This window comes from Haematobia irritans, chromosome 3 (genome assembly GCF_050003625.1).
Source record: "Haematobia irritans isolate KBUSLIRL chromosome 3, ASM5000362v1, whole genome shotgun sequence".
In the NCBI taxonomy this organism is placed as follows: Eukaryota; Metazoa; Arthropoda; class Insecta; order Diptera; family Muscidae; genus Haematobia; species Haematobia irritans.
Window position 1 is genome coordinate 151884201 of NC_134399.1, and position 27316 is coordinate 151911516.

At 33.6% G+C, this 27316-nt stretch overlaps 3 protein-coding genes, 3 long non-coding RNA genes and 1 pseudogene across 7 annotated transcripts; 4 read left to right on the forward strand and 3 right to left on the reverse strand.

Moving 5' to 3' along the window:
- Positions 1–317: 317 nt before the first annotated feature.
- LOC142228281 (RING finger protein 141-like) lies at positions 318–3858 on the forward strand. 2 transcript variants are annotated; one of them, XM_075298669.1, is made up of 4 exons: positions 318–652; positions 826–1033; positions 2297–2577; positions 2638–2881. In XM_075298669.1, exons 1-4 carry the CDS (start codon positions 507–509, stop codon positions 2780–2782), a joined length of 780 nt encoding a protein of 259 aa, XP_075154784.1. In that variant the 5' UTR covers positions 318–506; the 3' UTR covers positions 2783–2881. The 2 variants fall into 2 exon arrangements, with proteins under 2 accessions (XP_075154784.1, XP_075154783.1); XM_075298668.1 differs by having other exon boundaries at positions 321–652; positions 826–1054; positions 2638–3858.
- A 2661-nt stretch (positions 3859–6519) lies between these two features.
- On the reverse strand, positions 6520–9745 carry LOC142228282 (sin3 histone deacetylase corepressor complex component SDS3). Its single transcript, XM_075298670.1, has 7 exons — positions 9536–9745; positions 9344–9461; positions 8975–9191; positions 7740–7838; positions 7512–7680; positions 7230–7453; positions 6520–7153 (listed from the first exon to the last, which is right to left on the reverse strand). Exons 1-7 carry the CDS (start codon positions 9642–9644, stop codon positions 7052–7054), a joined length of 1038 nt encoding a protein of 345 aa, XP_075154785.1. The 5' UTR covers positions 9645–9745; the 3' UTR covers positions 6520–7051.
- A 3073-nt stretch (positions 9746–12818) lies between these two features.
- LOC142230153 (uncharacterized) lies at positions 12819–14344 on the forward strand. The gene is made up of 3 exons (XR_012720590.1): positions 12819–13578; positions 13644–13748; positions 13814–14344. It is a non-coding gene; the product is annotated as an uncharacterized LOC142230153 (long non-coding RNA).
- A 4022-nt stretch (positions 14345–18366) lies between these two features.
- LOC142229419 (cytochrome b5-like) lies at positions 18367–20709 on the reverse strand (annotated as a pseudogene).
- A 1164-nt stretch (positions 20710–21873) lies between these two features.
- LOC142232104 (uncharacterized) lies at positions 21874–22366 on the reverse strand. The gene is made up of 2 exons (XR_012721027.1): positions 22129–22366; positions 21874–22071 (listed from the first exon to the last, which is right to left on the reverse strand). It is a non-coding gene; the product is annotated as an uncharacterized LOC142232104 (long non-coding RNA).
- A 1486-nt stretch (positions 22367–23852) lies between these two features.
- Positions 23853–24358, forward strand: LOC142231732 (uncharacterized). Its single transcript, XR_012720888.1, has 2 exons — positions 23853–24087; positions 24145–24358. It is a non-coding gene; the product is annotated as an uncharacterized LOC142231732 (long non-coding RNA).
- A 1216-nt stretch (positions 24359–25574) lies between these two features.
- Positions 25575–26602, forward strand: RpS10b (Ribosomal protein S10b). Its single transcript, XM_075299519.1, has 2 exons — positions 25575–25725; positions 26084–26602. The coding sequence occupies exon 2, from the start codon at positions 26085–26087 to the stop codon at positions 26556–26558; it is 474 nt and encodes a 157-aa protein (XP_075155634.1). The 5' UTR covers positions 25575–25725; position 26084; the 3' UTR covers positions 26559–26602.
- Positions 26603–27316: the final 714 nt, after the last annotated feature.

Consider the following 27316-nt stretch of genomic DNA (forward strand, 5'->3'; position numbering starts at 1 on the left):
ATATTGTTGGTATTATGTTACATAACCCCTAGTTTTACTGTGTTATTGTGAAAAATAGCAGACAATGTCAGTAAACAGTGAATGCTTTCACTATTTCAGCAGACTATCTACTGTATTAACAGATGTTTCTACTGTGTCTACTAACAAATTTCTTTGGGTGTATGAAACGCAAACTCAGTACCGGCCTTAAACTTTTAATGTCGATCTACTTTAATTTGTTAGTCCATTCCACATAGCTCACTGTTCCTCTCATCGTTTAAAATTCACTGTATGTATAACAGAAAACGAAATGTCAAAATGTTTATTTTTCGCACAGTATTAAAGAAAGAATCCACCCCCGCATATGTTTATTGTTTTGATTTCATTCACGAAGTTGTAATTTTTGCCGTGAAGTAATCAAAGTGTAGAAAAAAATATAAAATACAATAACCATATTCACCGCTCGAGAATATTAAAAATTGAAACATTATACAAATAAAAGATTGGTCATCTTACTTACTTACAAAATGGGACAAGCCCATAGTTTGGCAGATTCTCTGCCGGATGTTGATAGTGTACACATGCAAGTAGTTCGCCATACAAAAGTATTATCGGAAATCAATTCCCTGACCTATGAAGAATTTAAAACATGTTTGGGAAACTTAAATGCGTTGTAAGTTATACATTGGGACAAAAAATGCACCATATTACCCATGTACTGATATGTAATTGAATTGTGTATGTACATAGTTTAATATAATGTTTAATGTCACGGCTGTGGCCGGGGGGTTTGAATGGTGGTATTACGACAATACATATTGATTTTTTTTTTTAATTCATTTTCAGGTCCCGCAAATGTATTGACCCTAATGGGAAGCAACTGGTGTTTTTGGTAAAAAATGGCACTGATACCTCCTTGTTGTGGAAGGCAACGGTTAAAATAGCCTGTGTCAAAGTGAATCCAGAAACCCGACAGATCGATTCATACAAATTTCTAAATCTAAAACAATTTTTGTGTGTATTTAAAACATTCCAAGCACATTTGGAGAGCCTGGTGAGCAGTGAAATTCAAAGGGTAATTTTCATCATGTAGACAAAAAAAAACGAATATGTACATATATGCATTTACAGATGGTTTTAATGGAGTATTTTCTTTCCTCATTTAGTATACGAATGGTCTCATGATATGTTATCACCAAGTCACTAAATTTAGCTTTTAAACGAATTTAACGTAATCTCTTAAATGGGAAGTTAATTCTTGATCCATTTAAAACAATTACATTGGGTAAATTTGCCGTGAATTTTTTTTGATGACGTAGGTTTTTAATTCCTCCAGAATTTTGAGGAAAAAGTAATAAGAAATAAACTAAAGTACTTAGCAGAAAAGCCAGATGCAAGGGTATTGTAGAGGAAATTTACAACCATTTAATATATTTTCCTTAATGACTGTTTTCGAAATTTTATACTGATCGGACACTTATTTCTCCCTTTGTCAAAAAAGAGATAATTTGAGTGCCTTGGCTATAGGTCCTTTTTTCTTTAACACATATCCCACAAACATTGTCGTATCTAGACAATTTCATCTAGGGGGGCTATAGCCCCCTTATCTATACTAGAGTAACAATATACAATGGAATATCGTAAATTTAAAATTCTAAAAGAGGGGTCTAAGCCTTCCCCCAAAGGCCTTTCTACGCTTATACCCGCAAACGTTTTATAAAATGACTAAAATCACCGACTTGTTGTTGTTGTCAGACCGCTGATTGTACACTGACAAATAATTTTACTTAGATCTAAGGATTTTGACCCTCATTTAAGGATTTCGATATTGATTCCAATCCAAAGACTTGTCTTTAAAAAAAATACTATTTTGAAAAAGCAACTTTACTCATATTAGGTAAATAATTCTTTCAATGTTTCCTCGAAATTTCGATCATGGAAAATATGTCAAAACGACGGGCATCGCGTTCATTCACTCCGCACAATGAGCTAAACCGTGAATTTATTTCAGAGCAGTATTTGTCGTTGTTTGTATGCAATTCGAGGAAGTTTTGGCGATCGCTAACGAAATTGTTTTGGCCTCGTGGAAATCTGTTTTCAAACTTGAACAAGTCTTTACGACCGACCTTTTTTTGCAGATATTAAGAAACCGCATTAAGCCACGTTTTCAAAATATTTGTTATTTTTTAAGCAATATACCTATATATAAAGCAATATACCTATATATAATCATAATACCAAAGATAAATTGAATGTAATGCATGTTAATTTTTTTTAATTTATAATCGATGTAAAAATATTACATAATCTTTTAAAGGAACAAAGACGTGATTCTCAATCTACACCAGAAGATGAGGAACCATCATCTACCAGTCTTTCATCCCAGTTGCATACACTACCATCACAATTTACCACCTCAATGTTTATGAGTGCTTTGGGCAAGAGTTCCGAAAGTGGTGGCAGTGGTCTAAGTAGTCCATCCGTATCAAGTTGTGTCCACAATGATCATGTAGATGAATGTTCAATATGTTTGGATAGACAAACAGAAGTTATACTACCATGCACACATTCATTTTGTACACCATGTATAGAACAATGGTTAGTATGTAGTTTTATGTACATGTGATAAATAAATTTAACTTTTTTTTTATTTTGTAGGAACGTTAATAACAAAACATGTCCAATATGTTGTGAAACATTGGAAAGTACAGATGAAACATGGGTTATGTCAAATTTACCCGAAGTTGAGGAGATAAATGAAGAGATATGTGCTGGATTTATGAATTTGGCCAAGCAGCAATAAAAAATGTTCTGGAAATTATAAGCTGAAAGATTTACTAAAAGTACAACCTTCTATGCGTAATATAGCAACAAAATTTAAGCCCGACGAAGACTGGATAAATACATTTTAAAGTAATGAATATTGCAATACTGGTTTAGGACAAAATGCTTATACATCTTCTTTTCACAATGAAATGTATCCTTAAGCCACTAACACGACATTTTTACCCATATTATCATGTATAAAGAAATGTATAGACGTCTCAAAGCAATTCACAATGATTTTGTTTGTTTGCAGGGCGAACTCCTTACGCTCCATTGTGCACACGATTAAACCAATGTCGCAGTACAAATAAGGCCAACTTGCATTAAAGTAGGTGTGGATGTCCATAATTTGATATTATTGTACAAATTTTCTTCCAAACAAGAAAAGAATGAAAACAAATTAAAGACACATTTAAAATCATTCGGTTAGAGAAGAAAAATGTTCATCTACGAAGTGCAGACAAACTACGCTGTAACATGACATGTGGCCCATACATTTTTTGCCTATGATGTTACATATATTCCATAAATTCATTTAAAATAATTTAAAATGCCGAGGTGGCTTGTTGAATGTTTTAATGCTACTTTATAGTAACTCGTGCATTTTTTACTCATTTAAAATGCAGTTTCATTGTGAAGCAAGAGTATAGCACTAAGCCTAAGTTAGAAATTAAACCAGATAAAATTATAAACGTTAATATATTTGGCGGTCTGTGGAGCATACAGCATGCCAATTAGGAAATTTGTCGAAGATTTAAGGCTAATACTACCTTCAACATAACGTTAAAAAGCAATCATGGATTAAGTAAATATAATTTCCTTAAAATAATTATAGACCAAACAACGATATCTAGCCATTTCATAAATCATAAGAATCCTCTTTATATCAATATTGTTGAAATCTCTCGAATTATGTTTGTAACTTGTCACCTGTTTACATATTTTTGGGCCAGAAGAGTTATATGGAAGTATTTTATTTATGTTATTAGGACTATTCACACTGTTTTAATTGTTACAGGTATTGCCAATAAAAATATTTTTATTGATAAGGTATTGGAGTCATTCAAAATTTCATTCATGAGATCACCACTAGCACAAGAGCCAACATTGCAGCTATATAATGCGAAATCTCCTATGAACTCGATTTGTTCAAGTCGTCTACAACATTTGGGTTTTTTATTTTAGTACTGGATAAAAAATTTGTATGGTGTTAAATCCATCATATCCTATCAGTGCAAAACTGGGCGATCTTTGCACAAAGTTATGTTTGTCATGATGTAAGTGTTGTATTTTTGGATGTATTCTTAATAAACGAGTTTTTGGTTTAAACTTTCGCGGCTTGACTCTCTCTGATATCACGCAAATATATTACGCACATAAGATAACCATTTCTGCAAAGCGTTTATATTTGAATGAACAATAATTTTTGAGTTAAAATGACCCTACCTACATTTTTAGCACAAAAAAAGAAAACAAACCAATCCCTGTATTTGAGAGCCAGTTCTAAGGAAAGAGTATGACCACCTCAAATATGTTTTAGGGGCGTGATTCGCATGTAGAAACACAACGATAAAAGGTAGAAAATTAGTTTGGTATTAAAGGTTTAAAAATAGATAACAACCTACCAACAACATGTTCAATCTCTTTGGGGTTTCTTATGGATAAGCCACCTTGGAGAAGGATTTACATCAGAATCGATTTATAGCATATACACAATAAAATTTGTTCACGATCTACATCTGGTCCTTAACAGATATCAGCATACACCCGTTTTTCAGGCTCTAACATACAATAATAATAGTATTCAGAGAGTAAAGTTGAAAACAGTGGCTTTCGTATTCCCCGGAAACGGCTATAGGCTACTGAAGCTGAAGACTTCCATGACTCACAGGTTTTGTTTTTACCTAACAATCAACAGATTCATACTGTCTCTATGTTAGGTTAGATATGAAGGCTATGATGATTGTAATACAACTTATCAGTGAGTGTTGACTGGCTCTATGTTTTACTTAATGGCAAGGAATCTCATATTCGAAGCTTTCTCCGAAGGGTATATCGCATTGCATATAAAACCACTTAGAGAAGTTTTATAATTATGATATTGCAACTGTCAACGGCATTATCAGGGGAGAGAAACTACCGTTGAAAACGTGGTGCCGTTCGTCCGAAACGTGGATGGAATCTATGTGTGCAAGTCAGGCTATGAAGCAAATGCACTACGAAAGCTCCTAAGAATATTTGTTGGAAAAATTATTAGCAACAAAATTGTAAAGAAAATCTCATTATATCATCAAAATAACCATAAATATCGGGAATAACATAGACAAAGATTATTTTCAAATTTCAATTAGTAGGTGTTTTTATATTAATAACCAAACACGATTACGATTGGTGTGGACTAAAAAATTTTGCGAACTACATCATATTGCCCTATATATGCCTATCTTCAGCCATCGATATTATTATTAACATTGTTCGGTTCCAAAAGATAATTAGATCTATTAGATTTCTAACATATATATTGGAGTATTCGTCTAAATAGATTCTATAAATAAGTAAAATAAGCATTAATAGTTTGCTTAATTGTATTTTGAGAAATTACCATTAACATGACTTTTGCTGCTGACTTTGTATAACATTCTAACCCCCATTTTCATGAAGCTCCGTTAGTGTTCCGTTAGCTAACGAACTTTTAAACTGTACTATAGACATATCTGCCATGTTGCCTATATATTCCACATGCCGGTTAGAAATTTAACTGCCGAAAATTTTTCAGTTAAAGTTGATCGGAGAGAAGATATTTGCAATTTACTTTCTGTTAACTGGCAGTTAAAGCCAAACGGAGCTACAAGAAAAAGGCCGTTAATATACAACCGAAATTTTTTGGAAAGATTTTAAATTTTGTATAATCCAATTAATGTTCCAAAACAGAATGTGTAATCTCGTCCTCTTTCAATTAGTAGGTAAAATACCTATAATAAATGTATAGTCCCAGAATTTTCACGTTTTTATCCAACATTCGCAGTCTGTTTTCCTAGGTTTAACGAAGTCCAAAGTTCGACTAATTTGTAACCAAAACTGAAAAAAACAGTTTTTGCACTTCATTCAAACGTAAGGGCTCATTTCGACGATATATTGAAGTATTTTATTCATGTTATTAGGACTATTCACACTGTTTTAACTGTTACTTACAGGTATTGCAAAAAAAATATTTTTATTGATAAGGTATTGGAGTCATTTAAAATTTCATTTATGCGATCACCACTAGCACAAGAGCCAACATTGCAGCTATATAATGCAAAATCTCCTATGAACTCGATTTCTTCAAGTCGTCTACATCATTAGGGTTTTTTGTTTTTTATTTTAGTACTGGATAAAAAATGTGTACTCTTTCAATTAGTAGGTGAAATACCTATAATAAATGTATAGTTCCAGAATTTTCACGTTTTTATCCAACATTCGCTGTTTTCCTATGTTTAACGAAGTCCAAAGTTAGATTAAAAATTGAATTTGTAACCAAAACTCACAAAAGCAGTTTTTGCACTTCATTCAAACGAAAGAGCTCTTTCGACAGCATTCAAAATATTATAGTGAATTTTCTTCTAACATATTTAAAATATTTTTCGCTTCAATTCGTTTTTGTATACCTGTTATTTATAATTTATTGTCATTCCATTATATGTGCGTGGACGAAAAAAAAAACAAATTTGAACATTGAATTATTACCTTTAAGTATATTTAAAACATTGTTTATGTATTTAACGGTTATCAGTGTGTTTTTGTTCTTATTAAAAAATCGAAGTTATTAGTTATTTATGTTGTAAAAACACTAATATGTACACAAAAATACTATGATCGAGTTGGGAAAGGAAGTAAAAGACGAGATTTTTGTTGGATTCATGTTAAAATATCAATAAATTAACTTATTGCCATTATACATAAAAGAACTACTACATACAATATACTATTTATAAATTATTTAGAGTATACCTACACATATATGTACACCACTCGTTAGTGAACATCCGTTGTATGGAGTTTTTATCCTAATATTTAAAGCTACATAAAATGTAAATAAACAACAGTTCAATCATACAAAAATGTATGTAAGAGTTTTTTATGACAAAGGGAGTGGAATATTACAAGATCCGTATAAAATAAAATTAAATGTTCTATTTATGAGTTATGTTTGTGGTGGAGTAAAAGCTAGGGCAACTGGTATTTTCGCATTGTTAGGGGCATGTCATCAGTTAGCTCGACGTTTTATAATAACTTTGCCCTTAGCTAAATGGGACATATTTATTTTGACTTTACTGCTGCTACTATCGTTAACTTTTTTAACCCATACCTTATGACAATGAATAAAAAGGGAAGAAATATTACAATGGTATTGAGTATATAAAATAAAAACAAACAAAAATTACCACTTCATTTCCTATAGCTGTGATTGTGGCCGCAAATTTAGGCAACTCTTTGCCTTCAACATATATCTGTTGGCCCCGATGAAACCAACGTTTTTCGTACAATAATTTTCCATCTTCTATGCGTGTTTCTACGTACTGACTACCGTTGTCGGAAATAATAGGTGTCGCTTGTTGAAGATTATTCGAACCATACGAGCTTACCGCAATACCATTTTGTTGTAAAGCTAAAATTTTCCTTTAATATATTTTCTATTTTACTTTTTTTGTACCGCACAAACTTACTTGGTGTTAGAGGTTTTCCTCTTTGAATTGTCTTTAAATCATTTTCGATTTCTTTTTCCTCTAGCATGTACACTAGTAACTGTCCGGTCGTTGGTTTACGTCTTTTTTCGACTACGGGTACTGGGTCATTGGGTCTTCTACGAAGTTTTCGCGTTACGGTTGGTTTTATCTATAAATGTTTTTAGTTTTATTAAATTGAATTAACGACTTAAGAGATTTATTACTGACCTCCATTGAATCATTTGTTAATTCCAGACTGTATCGTTCATTTTCTATAAGTTTACGACGCTCTTCGAAGTCGGTTAGAATGTTGTCTTTAAGATCAATCTGGAAATATTTTTTTGTTAGTCTTATGTTAGGTTAGGTGGCAGCCCGATGTATCGAGCTCACTCAGTTTGTTAGACTTATTTCTAGTTTTTATCTTAGCGTACGATTTTTTATTAAGGTGTTTTTGATTTGTTGAAAAAAAATGCAATGTAGAACAATTGATGGTCATATCTGTGTTCAACTAAATTTATTTTATTTTACTCTTTCCTTAGCTAGTGAATGTGAATGAGAAGTTGGCCTAGCTCTATTCGTTTCACAAATAAGCACAGTCATAATTATATTATAAATTGTATTATATTCTGGATTTTAAAAGTATCGTAATAACTGTAACATAAGACGCGTGCATTAATTTGACAACGGTCATATCATTAGTTTATTTTAGTGAAGCAATCTTAGTTTACGCAACCACTTCTTAATTTAACGAAAAGTTCTTCCCAGCTATCATAATTTTGTTATCTAAGGCCTGTGTCATACCGAGAAACCTGTTGAAGTGGGTACAATTCAAAGCTGATTCAATAGCTTTTGCCTCTATTTTCGGTCACTTGTGATTTTCGCTGACTGATCAGCACTTTCATTTTGGAAATATCTTCCTTCAAAAACAATATGTTAGCGCTATGTCATAGTCGCTATAGATATAATTTATTTCTGCATAATACAAACGTCGTAACGTTTGCCAACAAATTGTTGGCTTTTCCACGACTCAGGTTCCATTCGCCGAGCAAGTCTAATCGAGCAACTGTCGATTGGCCTTCTCAGTGAAGTGAGGCAGACATGTTTTTACGCGCTTTTCGGACTCGTCTACATAATGGAAAGAATAGCTTAATAAGCCTAAAATAAAAGGCAACACTATACCTAACCTAAGCTATGAAAAAGCATTGTGCTAAATTTTAGGACGATTTTTATAATAAATGTATTGTCGCTAAATATTCGCCAAAAGTTCATTTGAATTTGTACGAAATCAATTTACTATCTGCCCTATGAATGATTGTTAAGCTATATCCCATGAAATGATTGTTTCATGGCAAAATATTTCAATTTTGATTTCCTTGGGAAATCGATATTTTAAAATCGAATAACCTTTGCTTGAATATTGAACCCTTATAACTTCTACAACGTAAATAAATGTCAACATTTACCTTCTTTTCGTCGTATTCCTTTTGTGCTGCTTTCTTCTCTAGTACATAATCTCTTTCTACACATTCTTTTAAATAATCTCGATAAATTTCGTTGAGCTTCAGTCGTTCTTTATATTGATTTTCTAATTTCTTCAATCTTCTTGTGTATTCCGGATGTGTAAGATTTTTAAGTTCTTCCAACTGTTTATTTAAACCGGCAAGTTTGTGCTGGTACATTCTGCAAAATATATTTAAATATTAATGTTGTTTGGAGGAAAATGCTATATAGAAATACAAAACAAGAATAGTTTTGGAATGGATTACAAGTCACAAGCACATCTCTTAGACCCCCCGTTTTCATTGTAACACCCAGTATATTTGTTTACTTACTGCTCTTTCAATTCATGGTTGTGGTTATTTGTTCCATTAGTTGTTTGATGATTTGTACCGGTGTAACCAGGAGTTCGTCCATTATTGCGAAATTCTGTTTCACTGGCATCATCCGTATCTGCAGGGGATAAATATTTATTTCAACATTGCTTAACGCAAAACTTCATCTTTTGTCCTTCTATTTTTTCATACCTTCTTCACTGTCGTAGGCATTTTGTTCAAAATTATTATTAGATCTAGAGTCCTCATTATAATCAAAACGTTCATCATCACTGGCCATACCAAAGGTGGGAAAGGACATATTGATTTCTGTTATCCTGTTACAATCAAATATTTTTTCTTTTTTTCTAAACTCTCCAAGATTTCGCAGCCGAATGGATTTGACGTCGTGGCTGTTATAAGAAGTCGGTGTCGATTGTATGTATATGAAGCCGTAAACAATTACACTAATTTAACATCGTATGGTGTCATCACATGATAAAATAATTCCCTGCTGCCCCTGCCAGCATTATGCGCTTTATGAGTTTTACAGATTATCAGTTATTCCGGACGACAGTGCTCGTGTCGAACATATCCCATATATTGTGCACATTATAAGTTAAGTCCGAAGGCATAATCGATACTGCTGCATGTTTATGGGATCGATAACACCTTTACCGATTATTTAGTCATCGCCGACAAGTCGTATCGATCCGACACACTGTAATATTCTTTACAAGCACCGACATTCCGTCCGGAATAACTGATAGTCTGTAAAGCGCATTACAGATTATCAGTTATTCCGGACGACAGTGCTCGTGTCGAACATATCCCATATATTGTGCACAATATAAGTTAAATCCGAAGGCATAATCGATACTGCTGCATGTTTATGGGATCGATAACACATTTACCGATTATTTAGTCATCGCCGACAGTCGTATCGATCCGACACACTGTAGGATTTTTTACAAACACCGACATTCCGTCCGGAATAACTGATAGTCTGTAAAGCACATTACAAAGTTCGTTTTCATCTCCCTAGCTACCATAGGATCGTAATGCGCTTTACAGGCTATCAGTTATTCCGGACGGAATGTCGGCGTTTGTAAAGAATCTTACAGTGTATCGGATCGATACGACTTGTCGACGATGACTAAATAATCGGCAAATGTGTTATCGATCCCATAAACATGCAGCAGTATCGATTATGCCTTCGGACTTAACTTATAATGTGCACAATATATGGGATATGCTATTCCTTTGATCCTTTGTATAGTTTCGGAACAAAAATATGGTCCGTGTTTGTTTTATAAACCCGCACAAATAGTTTTTAATAAATAAATTATTTCTTATTTCACATTGCAAATGGCGCCGTACTATAAACGTCAGTTTTTCAACACGAAAAAACAAAGTATCACAAATGGAAAAAATTTCGCAAATTTTTCGCATTTTTTGGTTTTGTATGGAGTTTCAACGCGAAAACCGAACAGAGTACCGGCCTTTAGATTTATATATTTCTTATGTTTCCAACCAGACAATCCCTCATTAATTTCATTGCAGAAATTACTGTTTTTATTGTGAAAATAAACTTACACCTAATGATTTGTGCCTCCTAACCAGAAAAAATCAAAGTTGTTTTGATTTTATGCCAACACGTCCCCGCAATACGCGAACATGACCTTATACTAACGGATTTGTCGCCGCAACGTGGTGTGTCGCAGGGTTTATCCGACCCCCTTATGCGCTTTACAGACTATCAGTTATTCCGGACGACAGTGCTCGTGTCGCACATATCCCATATATTGTGCACATTATAAGTTAAGTCCGAAGGCATAATCGATACTGCAGCATGTTTATGGGATCGATAACACATTTACCGATTATTTAGTCATCGCCGACAAGTCGTATCGATCCGACACATTGTAAGATTCTTTACAAACACCGACATTCCGTCCGGAATAACTGATAGTCTGTAAAGCGCATAAGGTGGAATTACATACCATGCGGTCATGCGTACGTACGTTATATGCTATTGTCAAAAAAAAGGGCTGTTTTCTTTTTGCACTGGATAGAACTTTTGTATGGCAATCGTTGCACTGGTGTTCTATCCAGTGCAACTATCAGTGCAAGTCGCACCAGAGTCACCATTATATGCAAATTTTGTAGTTGTCAAAATATGAATTGGCAACTAACTAAAATACTGGGGAGGAACACATCTCAAGTGAATGTCACATACTGAAAAGAAGAAGAAACAAAAGCAAATGTAAATAAACAAAACAGAAGTATTTGTTTAAATTTTGTTTCACTGCAACAAAAACAGGAATATGTATCGAATTATGTAGAAATATCTAGTGGCCCAACTTTAAATGTAGCGTCTCTAACAACTTCCAATAAAGGAACTCTCACGGAAGTGACGATTTCATTTGGACATTTCGTCAAAGTCCTTCTCTGTATTTCGTGAGACACAATAATTATGGAGTTCGAAAAAATTTAACCGCGCCTTAAATTTTTACAAAAACACCTTAAATGGCATGAGAATCAGTGAAATGTGTTTTATTTTCCTACAAATCAAAGTTTAAATTGCATGGCTCGGGTGGTGGAAGTTTAGTACGAAGGTCCAAAGAAAAGTCTTAATCCAAGAAATAAAAACAGTTCCTTCAACAATGGTGGGGGTAATATTATGGTCTGGGGGTCGTTTTTTGGACATGTTATGGCTCCGATTTATAGAGTATAGAGGGCACTATGCTTTTGGAAATCTTCAAAAACAGTTTGTCCCATGTAATATTACCATAACAAACACGGGAAATACCGTCTACATGGATTATTCAGTGCGATCATGATCTCCAGCACTCGTATAGTGTGCTAAAACAACTTATTTCTAATGAAAAAGTGTGTGTACTTGTACTCTATGTTTCGAATTCAGGCCAATGTCGTTCCTATGTTTAAAAACAAAATAATGTATTATACCCTTCATTGTGGACCAAATTCATTGATACCATCTCAAGTTTGTTGCGAGCTATATAAAGGTTGATATTCCCATATGCATGAATTTGAATCTGCACCGATTTAGACAAAATTGTATACACTTCAACAAAATCTATGTACTTAATATTTGAATCTAACTTTATGGGACGAAACATAATTTTAGTCAAAAATAAAAAAATAATAATAATAAGAAAATCTGAAGTCTGGCGGGGCAGACTATAATATACACAACTTTGTATTTAGATCCACATTTTGATAAAATCTCAATCCTTCAATTTTGTTGAGTGCTTTTTATAAAGGTTTATGTTGCTATTTACCTCACTCGATTTGGACAATGTATATTGTAATACTTCTATAAAGAGTGCGACGCAGGGTATACATTTTTAGGCAATTTCGCAAAATTGAATTTATAATCGGTTGAAAGATTTATATTAGAGGTTTTTTAAGAATCAGTGACCATCAGCACGAAATAACATTATGTGAAAATTTACTATAGAAATACATTTTCAATAAATATGCTAAATTTTGAGAAAATTTTCTATAGAAATAAAATTTTGACAAATTTTTCTATAGAAAAACAAGTAAGGAAAGTCTATAGTCGGACAGGGCCGACTATATTATACCCTGCACCACTTTGTGATCTACATTTTCGACACCATCTGAATTCCTTCAAATTTTTTGAGTGGTATATATAAAGATTTATGTTCCCATATACATGCATTTAAATCTGAACCGACAATATATTTAAGACCAAAATTCTATTGACTTAAAATTTATGTCGGCTAATGCCCTGGGGTGGATCACAATGTTAGTAAAAAACAAGAAGTAAAGTCTAAGGTCGGGCTGGGCCGACTATATTATACCCTTCACCACTATGTATACCAACATTTGTGTTACCACCTTAACTACTTCAAATTTGCTGGGAGCTATGCAAACCCAATAAACACAGGATGAGCGTTTTTCAAATGCAACAACTTTTCAGTTTGAGGGTAAATACAATTTTCAACATAAATTAAACTTGACTTGAAATAGCTCATCTTCAATACATCTTCAAATTGTTTGCGAATTACTTCCAATTTGTCAAAATGTTGATGAAATCTTTGAAAAGGTGTTGAAGATAATATGAGAAAACTTTGACAAAACACTACCCTAAAATGCAACGAAAAACCATGTGGTTTTCAATACTTATTTTTGCAACGAAGTTCGTGGTCAAGAAATTAAAAAAATGGAAAATTTTAGACAAATAAACAAATAGTTTATAAAAATAGGTAAGTGAAAATAAAAAAATTAAATAAAACTTTAAGGAAGTCACTAAATGTATATCTCTTTGCAGAAAACTAAAATTATGGATTCTACGTTCTTGAAAACATTAAAAAGCTGACCAATGAAAAATGGTGGACAATTAACTGGAACTGCTTCAAATAGTTTATAATAATTGGTACGTCAATATGAAAAATTAAATCAACACTTTAAAGAAGTCACTAAATTTAAATCTCTTTGCAGAAAACTAAAATCTTTGGATGCTACATTCTTCCAAACAATAAGAAGCTGACCAATGAAAAATGAGTGGCTTATCGACAAGAAAAAGTTTCCAGAAACATTACAAGTGCAACCAATTAAAATTGTTAAAAACAACAAATTGTTGAAATCAACAACTTCTGGATGAAAATGTGCATCACATCGTCAGTTTAATTCGTATGCTATTATCAGTTTAAAATGGATATTTTGTGAATTCCTTCTGCTGGAAATCAATTCTAACACGCGGTCCAGTACGTTCCTAATTTCAAATTGCCCGCATGTTAATAAATTTTAATGCTGTTTTATGACACCAAAAGGAAGGAAATCGAATTATCAATGCAAAAGTGTTTACTAATAATGTTTAAGATATTTAAAGTTTTTGTTTTTTTCTTATTTGTTGATATGTTTAATAAGATTATTATTTATCAATTGGTATTGTAGTGTATTATGTAGTGTAGTGTATTATTATATATTTTATTTTGATAAAAATGAATAAATTATACAAAATTCATAGAATTTTGGCTTTGACTTTCAATTTGAAGTGGGGATATCATTCATACAAATTTAGGTTGAAAAGTATTTGCAACGATGTTAATTTTGAATTTGACTCTCATCGAAAATTGTTGGACAAATTATTGAGTAGCGATGCATTTCAATTTGAGGATAACACTTGAAATCTTATTGCTAATGTGTTGAATTTCACTGTTGAGGGTAATGTCTGTTTTTTGTTGAGAACGCGATTTTCTCAACAATTTCTCAACTTGAATATTACCCTAATCCTTTGAAAAAATGTTTGAAAAATTGTTGAAATTTAGCATTTTTCAAACGTTTGTGTTTATTGGGAAGGTTTGCATTTCCAGGTACAAATACTTATAATGAAGAGAATATTTGTACAAAAACACTAGAATTAAAATCGGCTATCACCATGGGATGAAACACAATGTTAGTAAAAAATATGGGAAATATGAAGCGAGAGAAATTTTAATGCAAGTGTACAAAAGGACATTTATGATTTATCAGGCGATACATATGTATACCAAATATAGGAAAATTTTAGTAATATTTGCAATTTTTGCTACTCACCAGTGGCGATTTTAAAAGGATATTGGTAGATCTCGCCAAGATATGTGGTCAAGTGTGGGTTGTAACATATTCGTGTCTGTTCTGGTACACACATGTACAATTTTCGTGTGGTGTCACACTTAAAAGGTGTTCTGGCCAACACTGTACACCGTCATAGACCTGAAAAATGTACACGAACATTTCTTTTGTGTAGGCTTAGTGTACAGCCATCGTATGCAAAGTTAGAAGTTTTAATAACAAATAAATAACAGATTCTGAAACTTTAATATGTTTTTTATAAATATTTTCAAATATTATTGGGAAAGTCACTTATATATGGCAGAAACCACGATTTTAAAAATCCACCTAAAATTTGAACCGAAATTTCGTCTGATTGGTGTATAAATTTTGGGGTTGTTTTAATCAGCTGATTTTCAGTGTGTTCGAAAGTATAATGTTGCCACAATTCTTAAAAGTTAACACAAAAAAGTTTTAAGCAAAATTATCTTTGATTTTTGTGAATACTATCCGCTTTCCTAAACAAATGAAAGGTCTTTTTGAAAATATAAGGTAATTAAATTATAACTTTTACAAAATCAATGGGCTAAGAAAAGTGAATTTTACCAAATTTATTGCATGAAAAATATGGCATCTTCAATTCTGCAAAGTGTTCTTGGTGCACAATTCACTGAGCAAATTAAAAAAAAAACTAACGCCGCCAATATCTTTCTGCACATGGAGGCCGCCACGATAGAGCATTTGTTTGCAACATTATTGTAAATATTTAAGCAATACAAATGAGAAAAACCTTAACAGAATAGTTAATTATGCCCACTATAATTAAATTTCCTTTAATGTATGGATGTTAAAAACTGTTTGACCAAAACCAAAATAAAAACTTCTCCGCCGTCAAAAACAAAAACGAGAACGACACGGCGATCGTTTGTTCATGAGTAACATAGAGGAGGGATAGAAAAAAACAAATCAAAACAGATTTGAAGCATCACGCAATTGTCTCCTTTTTCTTGATAAATTGCTCTTGTCCTTACATTATTCACTGCTAACAAAAATCCGGCAGGCATTTTATGGCTTTGAGTTACGCACTTACTTTTAATTTTTTATGTTTATACCGGCAAAATATGTTTTGTTTATAATTTCTTTCTGCAAATAATATGGCTTGCAGAAAAAATCAGCTGTCACATTTTTCGATTAAAAGTCCGAAAAAATCGTTCACACGTGTGACTCAGAACAACTAACTTTGTGTGTGGTGTGTAGAAAGTGTATAGTGTGGTGCACAATGCGGTGTGACCCAGAACAGACATGATTATTTGGTCAAGTCGAGCGATTGGGGGCCTTATTTAAAAATCAACTGTTCTGTGGAAATTCTGGCACTGCAGGATATGACTAAGATATGAGGAAATCATCACAGAGTTTTGTCTAAAGTGTGGGAATTTTGGTCATATTTGTAATAACTGGAAACACGAATATATGGGGGTTTTATCTAAATCTGAACCAAATCAGATCAAACTTAACACACTTAAATATCTAAAATATTAAAGATTTTAACCAAATTTAACACACATAACGACACCTAAATCTGAATGGATTTCAATCAAATTTACCAAGCATTACTAGAATGTTAATTCTACTCTCTGTGCAAAACTTCACGAAAATCGGTAGTAAACTTTGGCCTCTGTTGTCATATGAGTCTAAATCGGACGAAAGATATATATGGGTGCTATATCTAAATTTGAACCGATTTCAATCAAATTTTGCACTCGTGACTATATGGTCAAGCGTTATGTTTGAGCAAAATTTCAACCAAATCAGGGTAAAACTCAGGCTGAATCCATATAAGTGCATATCGGACGAAAGATATATATGGAAGCTATATCTAAATCTGAACCGATTTCAATAAAATTTGGCACATTTGACTATACTACCAATTGTACTCCTAGTGCAAAATTTCTACCAAATTTGGGTTAAAATCTTGCTTCTAGGGCCGTATAAGTGGACGAAAGATATATATGGGAGCTATATCTAAATCTGAACCGATTTCTTCCAAAATCAATAGGGTTCTATTCTGACCCAAAACACATACTTGTGCCAAATTTGAAGTCGATTGGGCTTAAATTGCGACCTAGACTTTGATTACAAAAATGTGTTCACGGACAGACGGACATGGCTATATCGACTCAGGAGCCCACCCTAAGCATTTTTGCCAAAGACACCATGTGTCTATCTCGTCTCCTTCTGGGTGTTGCAAACATATGCACTAACTTATAATACCCTGTTCAACAGTGTGGCGCAGGGTATAAAAATTTTATAAATTATTGTTCATTAGGCCGTGAAGTACAAAAATATAACAGCAGACATCTACTGCTGTTTTTAGCAGACTTTTTCTATGAGTATACTGGAAGTCGAGTCTGAATTTGGAAAATAAAGTTGTTAACTCGTTTTAAAGGATTTTAATAGCATATGGAGAACAAAAGCTGAAAAAATGAAAACTTAAAATTCGCTTCCTAGAAAGAAGTACACGAAACCGAAATTAAAAAAAAAATGTGTCTTAAAAATATCCTTACTAGTATTCTCCGCTTCTTTGGCTCGGATTTTTTAAAAAAAAGGAAAAAAAGGAAAGGGAAAAAGTAAATTTTTAAAGTAAAGACAAAATCTTTGCTTATGTTTACTAATTCGCATGGGGTGGTTTAGGGTATGATATAGTCGGCCCCGCCCAATACCGATATGGACCAATTTTTGTATGGTTGTTAGAAACCACATACTAACACCACGTACCAAATTTCAACCGGATCGGATGAATTTTACCCCTCCAAGAGTCTCCGAAGGTCAAATCTGGGGATCGGTTTATATGGGGGCTATACGTAAAGTAATGCGATATGGCCCTTTTCCAATAAGATACGACCTATATCAATAACAACTTCTTGTGCCAAGTTTCAAGTCGATAGCTTGTTTCGAACGGAAGTTGGCGTGATTTCAACAGACGGACCGACCATCATCGGGTCGTATTTTTTCCAAAATGAGGCCGGTCAGGCAGTTACTGTGAATGGTGTTCGCTATCGTAAGATGATAACGAACTTTGTATGGCCCGAATTTGCCACACAGCTAACGAAACAATGGCTCTTTTGCGCAACAAATTTAATGTCCGTGTTATCTCACGTAATGGCAATGTCAATTGACCGCCAAGATCATGTGATTTGACACCGTTGGACTTTTTTCTTTGTGGTTATTTGAAAGACAAGGTGTACGTCGATAAGCCAGCAACAATTTAATAGCTAAAGGACGAGATAATTCGGCACATTAACGGCATAGAACCTCAATTATGCCCCAGAGTCATCGAAAATTTGCACCTTCGGATGGAGGTGTGCCACCGAGGTCGCGGCGTCTATTTGGCCTATAGTTTGTTCCATACATAATTGAGTAATACGAATATATCATAATAAAATAAAATTACAATAATGTCCTAAATAGTTTGTGTTTTATTCAAAATCAACATCGGCCCTTGAAAATTTAACCACCCTATTCTTTATGGGGTCTTAGAGCAATTTTTCGATCTGTTACAAACGGAATGACAAACTTAAAAAACCACCATTTTATGGTGGAGGGTATAAAAATAGCATTTGGAATAGTATATAATAAGAAAATTGCCTTCTTCATCATTATTTAGAAAATATTCACCAAGACAGTATGATTTTGGTTTGGATTTTGCGGTAAAATTTAAAATTTTCATGAATTTTTTAGATATTTACGCTTCATTTGTGTATAACTTTTCTATTCTTTAGTTAACCCTCCAATGCCCAATCCCGCCTTTAGGCGGGCTTCAATAAATAAGGAAGCTTTTAGTAAAACACACCTTAACACAATTAAAATGGGTAAAATAAAAAGAAAACAGTTGGAACTGTTCAAGAGGCTTTGCAGCATATACTGAATTTTAGCTATAAAATTTTCTTGTTTAGTTTTCTTGCTTTTGTGTCGTTAACATTAAATATTTATTCAGATGGCCAAAAAATTGGGGCATTAGAGGGTTAATTATACAAACATAATCCAAAAATGAATAAAGTTAAGTTAATTTGCTGAAGAAATAATAATTCCGATAACTAAAATAAACCTAATTTTTTTAATGGTTACATTTTCTTAATACATTTTAAAATAATAAAAACTTTTGTCTTACACTTTTCGACATTTTTTATTTTCACGGCGAAAGCTTAGGGAAACCTTGAAAATAAAAAATGTAAAAACAAGTGTAATGAAACTTAGTTTTTATTGATGGAACCATGAACGCCTAAATGTTTTTTACCATATTTAAAATTTTTGAAAGAAAATCTTCACTCCAGCGCCTCTAAAATGGGATTTCGTGATAAAGACTCCTTGTTCCAACAAGCAAACACCTCAAACACACGGCCTGGGATGTGAAAATATGGCTCCTTCACAACACTAAATATCTCAAAACGCAACCACAAATCCCAGGTAGCAACTCCATTGAAAACTAGGATCTCATTTGGAACCGTGGATCGGACAAAACCAAATTTCATCTTGGACAGCCCTTAAAAAAAGTGTTACAAGAAGAATGGGGCAAAATCTCTCAAGAAACGTGTCGATGCCAAGACGACTGGAAGCCATTTGCGCTAACAAAGGGTACTATTCCAAATACTAAGTGGACCAAAATAATGTCTCATACAATGTGATTACTGATACGACGAATACTTTTGTGAGCTTTTTTTTGTAGTTTTTTGATTTAATGATTAAAAATAATACAATAAAATTAATTTCACGATTTTTGTTTACGTTTTGCTGTTATGTATATCCATGGAAACATTTTAATAAAACTTTTTCATATAAATGTTAAGCGGTATGCGATTTCAAGATATAAAAAAGAATATTTTTGTGAGTCACTGTATATGTTTTGTTTTTGTTTTTTGTATGACTTGTATATACAAATAAACTTGCGATATTTGTTTGTGGCTGGTGGTGGTGATGTTTTTCTCTGCCTACAATTATTGGTATTTCGTTCCAAAGAAAAACTTATAAACCAAGGTGGCTATTAAACCCAAGACAAAAGGCATCAGCCATGACTTCATTACGATTCCTCGTTCTTTTGCTCAGTATTCCATGTGGGTTCGGATTTTTCTGGAACATTTGTACGCTCTTCAGCAACTAGTTAACCGATTTTGTATTGTTGCATCATTTCACGGGCATATGAACTGTGACCAACTTCTTCGAAATTTTCTGTAGCATCTTTACCAGCTTGTTCGATCAAGACTTCTTCACCACCAGGATGCTCATTGAGAAAAGGGGTCACGTCATACACGTTGTTGTGGATTATGAACCAATTCTTTTCTTTTGTAATATTTTTGGCAACTTCGGCGTGGGTAAATTATTTTACATTTTGCGATGACATGGTGTTTAATTAAATAATTTGTGGTATTAAGTTGAATTATATTTCCTGTATATTCTCTCCCTCTTGTGATGGCTGGCCGATGTCTGTAATTCTACGTTAACTAGGCTTTTGTGATTTTGATGCAATTGGCATATCCATTTCTATACCACACATGCTTGTGGTATTAGCCACTTGTAAATCCATCACTTGAGCAAATTCCCATATTTCCACGCGTTTGGTTGATAAACATGACGCACTGAATCTGTTTCCACGCACGTAGCTGTTGCCAGCAGTCATTTGTTTTTGAAAGGCAAGCAGCAAATCCTTTAAAATTAATAATCACTCTTTCGTTTTTGGTACACTTATTTCTATAAATTGATTATTAAATGTATACCCCCTATTTTTATTTGTAAACAATAACTTTGATTTTGACGACCAAGTGTTGCCAATCAAAATCGAAATTTGAACTGAATTTTTTTTTTGCGTTTTATTTTAGCACTGGTTATCAGTGCAAAAAGAAAACAGCCCTAAAGTTAAAATGTTGGAACTAAAATTATTTGAGTTACACGACAAAAGTAACGTATGCATATGACACATAAAGTTGACGAACTTTTAACTTTTCAATGCGTCGGGTGCGTTGACAACATGTAAACAAATCAAGAAACGAAGAACAATCTAAAATATGGACGATAAATTATTGATTGAAGTTAAAATACATAAAGTCCTATACTGTAAAAAGTGCGTGGAATACGAAAACATAACAAAAAGCGCAGAGGCAAGGAATGTAATCAGCAAATTCATTGGTGCTCCGACGCAGGCTGTGTAACTCAATTGAAGAATCGTATTTGTCAACGCATTCGAATACAACGTACGCACGCATGACCGCATGGTATGTAATTCCACCTTTACAGTGTTTCCAATCGATACGTCAAGTCGTTGATGACAAAATAATCGGTAAATGTGTTATCGATCCCATAAACATTAACCCATACCACACTACACGAATGCTGTTGCTGGATTTTTTCGGGAGAATTTGAATTCCTTGTGATTCTATTTATTTGTTTTGAGGCTGTTTTTTATGTGTATTAAAACAATATCAACAGTAATCCCTGCCAGCATTTCAAAGTTCCATTTCATCTTCATCGCTACCACAGACTCGTAAATGTCACTACAACCATCCTACTGTGATGGGGGGCAGCATATCATAAAGTACAAAATGTACTTCATACATGTATTTTGCCATCACTACTTTTACAAAAGCCATTTTATTTTTTGTGAAACGCCAAGCGCAACCAGCTTGCAACATGTAACTCGCTACTTCCCTGCCAACATTTTTTGAATTTGGGGACTCTTTTGAGAATCCCCACTACGTCGAAAACAATCATATACGACATCAAAAACTCGTCGGAAAAGCGCCGTCACTATTGAGAAGTTGTACCACGCCAAGTTACTACAAAAATGTTTCGCATGAGTGCAATTATTAGGTGCCTTTATAGATCAATTTAGAACGACGCCAATAAGGGACCCTCCAAACAATCAGAAAAAGTGCATTTTAAGATAGTTGTAAAAGAATCATTGTGGTCGAGTAAAACACGTTTGTTTAGATATTTATTAATTTGATTAAACATTTACAAATTCTTAAATATGTAACATTTATACCACTATCACATTACATTTAACATAATTTTTGGCATTAATGATGATGTTGAGTTACAAGTAGCGAGTTACATGTTGCTGCGTCTATCAACCAGTGTTTTTATTCCATGGAGGCAGCGTGTCTGTAAAATATCTGAAAAACAATCACTTTATTCCATTTGGAAAATCACCAAATTGTTCACCAATATACCTTTCACAATTTTAAGCGTATAATCTATGTTTTCAGAACTTTATTTTCGTTTTTATTTAATTAAAATATAACAAGCTGGTTGCGCTTGGCGTTTCACAAAAAAAATGGCTTTTTTAACAGTAGGGATGGCAAATTACTTGCATGTACTTTTTGATGTACCTTTTCATGATGGTTGAAGTGACATTTACGAGTCTGTGGTAACGATGAGGTTGAAATGGAACTTTGAAATGCTGGCAGGGTTGTAACTCTACATCATCATTAATGCAAAAAATTATGTTAAATGTGATGTGATAGTGGTATAAATGTTATATTTTTAAGAATTTGTAAATGATTAATCAAATTAATAAATATCTAAACAAACGTGTTTTACTCGACCACAATGATTCTTTTACCACTATCTTAAAATGTGCTTTTTCTGATTGTTTGGAGGGTCTCTTATTGGCGTCGTTCTAAATTTATCTATAAAGGCACCTATTAATTGCACTCATGCGAAACCTTTTTGTAGTAACTTGGCGTGGTACAACTTCTCAATAGTGACGGCGCTTTTCCGACGAGTTTTTGATATCGTATATGATTGTTTTCGACGTACTGGGGATTCTCAGAAGCGCCCCCAAATTCAAAAAATGTTGGCAGGGATAATACATTTTGAGTTTTACTTGGAGTAACTACCCTGCCAGCATTTCAAAGTTCCATTTCATCTTCATCGCTACCACAGACTCGTAAATGTCACTACAACCATCCTACTGTGATGGGGGGCAGCATATCATAAAGTACAAAATGTACTTCATACATGTATTTTGCCATCACTACTTTTACAAAAGCCATTTTATTTTTTGTGAAATGCCAAGCGCAACCAGCTTGTTATATTTTATTTAAATAAAAACGAAAATAAAGTTCTGAAAACATAGATTTTACGCTTAAAATTGTGAAAGGTATATTGGTGAACAATTTTTGATTTTCCAAATGGAATAAAGTGATTGTTTTTCAAATATTTTACAGACACGCTGCCTCCATCGAATAAAAACACTGGCTGATAGACGCTGCAACATGTAACTCGCTACTTGTAACTCTACCTCATCATTAATGCAAAAAATTATGTTAAATGTGATGTGATAGTGGTATAAATGTTATATTTTTAAGAATTTGTAAATAATTAATCAAATTATTTAATATCTAAACAAACGTGTTTTACTCGACCACAATGATTCTTTTACCACTATCTTAAAATGTGCTTTTTCTGATTGTTTGGAGGGTCTCTTATTGGCGTCGTTCTAAATTGATCTATAAGGGCACCTAATAATTGCACTCATGCGAAACCTTTTTGTAGTAACTTGGCGTGGTACAACTTCTCAATAGTGACGGCGCTTTTCCGACGAGTTTTTGATATCTTATATGATTGTTTTCAACGTACTGGGGATTCTCAGAAGCGCCCCCAAATTCAAAAAATGTTGGCAGGGTAGTAATAAATATTTACAACAAATAAAATATAGCAAATAGAAGCAGTAATTTGTTGGCTATTTTTTATTTTTTTATTTTAATTTCTGTCAAAAAGTGCTAGTTAATAATTTGTAAAATTTACAAAGTTTATTGCATGATTTATCAACGACATCCTTTTGACAATTTTAAGGAGTCTTCTATGCGTTGATTGCCAAAAAAAAACTCCTAAAGTCGAATTTCATACTAATCCTGCCAGCATTTCAATGTTCCATTTCATCCTCATCCCCTGCCAGCATTTCAAAGTTCCATTTCAACCTCATCGTTACCACAGACTCGTAAATGTCACTTCAACCATCATGAAAAGGTACATCAAAAAGTACATGCAAGTAATTTGCCATCCCTACTGTAAAAAAAGCCATTTTTTTGTGAAACGCCAAGCGCAACCAGCTTGTTATATTTTAATTAAATAAAAACGAAAATAAAGTTCTGAAAACATAGATTATACGCTTAAAATTGTGAAAGGTATATTGGTGAACAATTTGGTGATTTTCCAAATGGAATAAAGTGATTGTTTTTCAGATATTTTACAGACACGCTGCCTCCATGGAATAAAAACACTGGTTGATAGACGCAGCAACATGTAACTCGCTACTTGTAACTCAACATCATCATTAATGCCAAAAACTATGTTAAATGTAATGTGATAGTGGTATAAATGTTATATTTTTAAGAATTTGTAAATGTTTAATCAAATTAATAAATATCTAAACAAACGTGTTTTACTCGACCACAATGATTCTTTTACAACTATCTTAAAATGCACTTTTTCTGATTGTTTGGAGGGTCCCTTATTGGCGTCGTTCTAAATTGATCTATAAAGGCACCTAATAATTGCACTCATGAGAAACATTTTTGTAGTAACTTGGCGTGGTACAACTTCTCAATAGTGACGGCGCTTTTCCGACGTGTTTTTGATGTCGTATATGATTGTTTTCGACGTAGTGGGGATTCTCAAAAGAGTCCCCAAATTCAAAAAATGTTGGCAGGGTCGCTACCACAGACTCGTAAGTGACACTGCAACAATCGCCAACTGTGATATTATTTTGCCATCACTATTCGCATGAAAGTATTTTGCCATCACTATTGTTACAAGAGCCATTTTATATTTTGTGAAACACCAAGCGCAACTGGCTTATTATAATTTATTTCAATGAAAACGAAAATAAAGTGCTGGAAACATAGTTATTACGCTTAAAATTGTGAAAAGTAAATTGGTGAACAATTTTTGACTTTCCAAATGGAATAAAGTGATAGTTTTTCAAACATTTTTCAAGACACACTGTCTCCATTGGAAATAAAAGTACTGGCTGATAGACGCTACAACATTTAACTTACAACTTGTAACTCAACATCAATCTCTTATTAATGCATAAAAATGTGATGTGATAGTCGTATAAATGTTATATTTATGAGAATTTATAAATGTTTCATAAAATTAATAAACATCTAAATAATAGTGTTTTACTTGACCACAATGATTCTTTTACAACTATCTTAAAATGCACTTTGTCTGATTGTTTGAAGGGGCTCTTATTGGCGTCCTTCTAAATGTATCCAGAAGGGCTCCTAATAATTGCACTCATGCGATACTTTTTTGTAGTAACTTGGCGTGGTACAACTTCTCAATAGTGACGGCGCTTTTCCGAGGAGTTTTGGATATCGTATACGACTGTTTTCGACGTAGTGGGGATTCTCTGAAGCGCCCCCAAATTCAAAAAATGTTGGCAGGGAATATGTTAGGTTAATTGTATGCTTTTATAGCATAGTTCTTGACAATTTTTTCTTTGTGTGTGCTTAACAATTCTTGACATTTTTTCAGATTTAAGATTCTTTACAAACACAGATATTTCGTCCAGATAAGCTTATAGTGTGCACAATATATGGGATATGTTCGACACGAGCACTGTCGTCCGGAATAACTGATAGTCTGTAAAGCGCATGTTCTTCTTTCGTTAAGTTTTGTTCGACAACTCATTACCGCCACCTAGCAGTACATAGCATTACTAACTTGACAGCTGCCAAATTTGACAGCTTCAAAAGGCTGGAACTGTCAACTCGATTTTCCTTTCTTTCCGGTGACTGCTCCACAGAAGACGCTAAGTACGTGAAATTTTTCAAAAAAATCAATAAAAATCGAAACAATCAATGGATAATGCAGTGAAAAAATATTTGATAAAATTAGTTAACTAATTTCGCGATATATTCATCGATTTTGTTTACATATATCAGAAGATAACCATGAGTGTTGATTTCCTGTGATATATGGATTTTGCTTTTTATGTTTTATGCGAGTTTCCGATTCGATACCCATGGATTTATGAATTTGTTTACTTTTGTGCAGTTCCTCCTTAAAATGAACACTAGCCTTTTTACACGAATTTGTTGTTTACAAAAAATGGGAAACGCCTCTAACCATAATATGAGTATAACTAATTGATGCGTATTCTTCCCTTTTTAGGATGTTTATGCCAAAGGCTCATCGTGTCGCTATTTACGAATACCTCTTCAAAGAGGGTGTTATCGTAGCCAAAAAGGATACCCATGCTCCCAAGCATCCTGAACTCGAGAGCATCCCCAACTTGCATGTCATCAAAACATTGCAGTCCCTTCATTCCCGTGGGTTGGTCAAGGAACAATTCGCCTGGAGACATTACTACTGGTACTTGACCAATGAGGGCATTGAATTCTTGCGCAGTTACTTGCATTTGCCACCCGAAATTGTTCCTGCCACATTGAAACGCCCCACCAGACCCGAGACAGTACGTCCCCGCCCAGCTGCTGCTGGACAGCGTTCTGCTGATGCCAGCAAAACTGGTGAAGATCGTTCTGCTTACAGACGTGCTCCTGGTGGTGCTGACAAGAAGGGTGATGTTGGCCCTGGCGCTGGTGATGTTGAATTCCGTGGTGGATTTGGTCGTGGTCGTCCCCAATAAATCAATGGAAGGTGGTGATTGTGTAAATCATCATTAACCGCCTAGATGTAAATCTTTTTAATTTGATAAAAAGAAATGTTTTCTATTTTAAACGATAACAACCAGGAAAATACAAAAAGAGTGTAAAAATCTACAAAAAAAATGTTGATTGCAAAATTATTAAATGAACAATAAGTGCGGGTAAAATAATTGCATGTAAAATGGAGTGTTGTCCCAAAAGTGAGTTTTGTTTATTTCACCACAACGTAAACAAATGAAAACGTGACATACGCAGTGGAGGAAGTGTATGATGCCAAAAGATATAGTGGTTTAGAGTAAATATTTAGAATTTCGAAGGGATTTATGGAAAATTGTTTTATAACTGACACACGACGAACAACCATTTCCTTCACACTCTAATCTCAATCTTAATCTATAATAAGCGCTACTTCAAAAAAATGGGACTTGGTTTGCATTTATATCAGCATTGTTAGGACGCTAATCGAAAAATACAAATGGCAAGAATTGATCCAGATCCATTGTGTGAGCTTTTTTATATATTTCAACATGTGTCTCCCGACTATTCGTATTAATGTATGGATATCGCCTTAAAATCTTGTAGCAACACAACCAATCTTATTGCTGAGTGAAGATTTTTTTTAGACAAATCCAGATCAAGACAATGAATTCGTAAACCAGAACAAGGTTTATGGATGGATAGAATTAGTGTGTATTGCCATGTTTTGATCCAACAAAATTTGTACTCTGATATATTGAAA

What these genes read in the sequence shown, in the direction of transcription:
- LOC142228281 (XM_075298668.1), top strand. Translation starts at nt 507, where the DNA reads ATGGGACAAGCCCATAGTTTGGCAGATTCTCTGCCGGATGTTGATAGT. An exon ending in TTGGGAAACTTAAATGCGTT is followed by an intron (nt 653 to 825) that starts GTAAGTTATACA and finishes ATTCATTTTCAG; the next exon opens with GTCCCGCAAATGTATTGACC. An exon ending in TGAGCAGTGAAATTCAAAGG is followed by an intron (nt 1,055 to 2,296) that starts GTAATTTTCATC and finishes AATCTTTTAAAG; the next exon opens with GAACAAAGACGTGATTCTCA.
- RpS10b (XM_075299519.1), top strand. Translation starts at nt 26,085, where the DNA reads ATGTTTATGCCAAAGGCTCATCGTGTCGCTATTTACGAATACCTCTTC.
- LOC142228282 (XM_075298670.1), bottom strand. Translation starts at nt 9,644, where the DNA reads ATGTCCTTTCCCACCTTTGGTATGGCCAGTGATGATGAACGTTTTGAT. An exon ending in TGCCTACGACAGTGAAGAAG is followed by an intron (nt 9,462 to 9,535) that starts GTATGAAAAAAT and finishes TATCCCCTGCAG; the next exon opens with ATACGGATGATGCCAGTGAA. An exon ending in CAGCTATAGGAAATGAAGTG is followed by an intron (nt 7,154 to 7,229) that starts GTAATTTTTGTT and finishes CATTGTCATAAG; the next exon opens with GTATGGGTTAAAAAAGTTAA.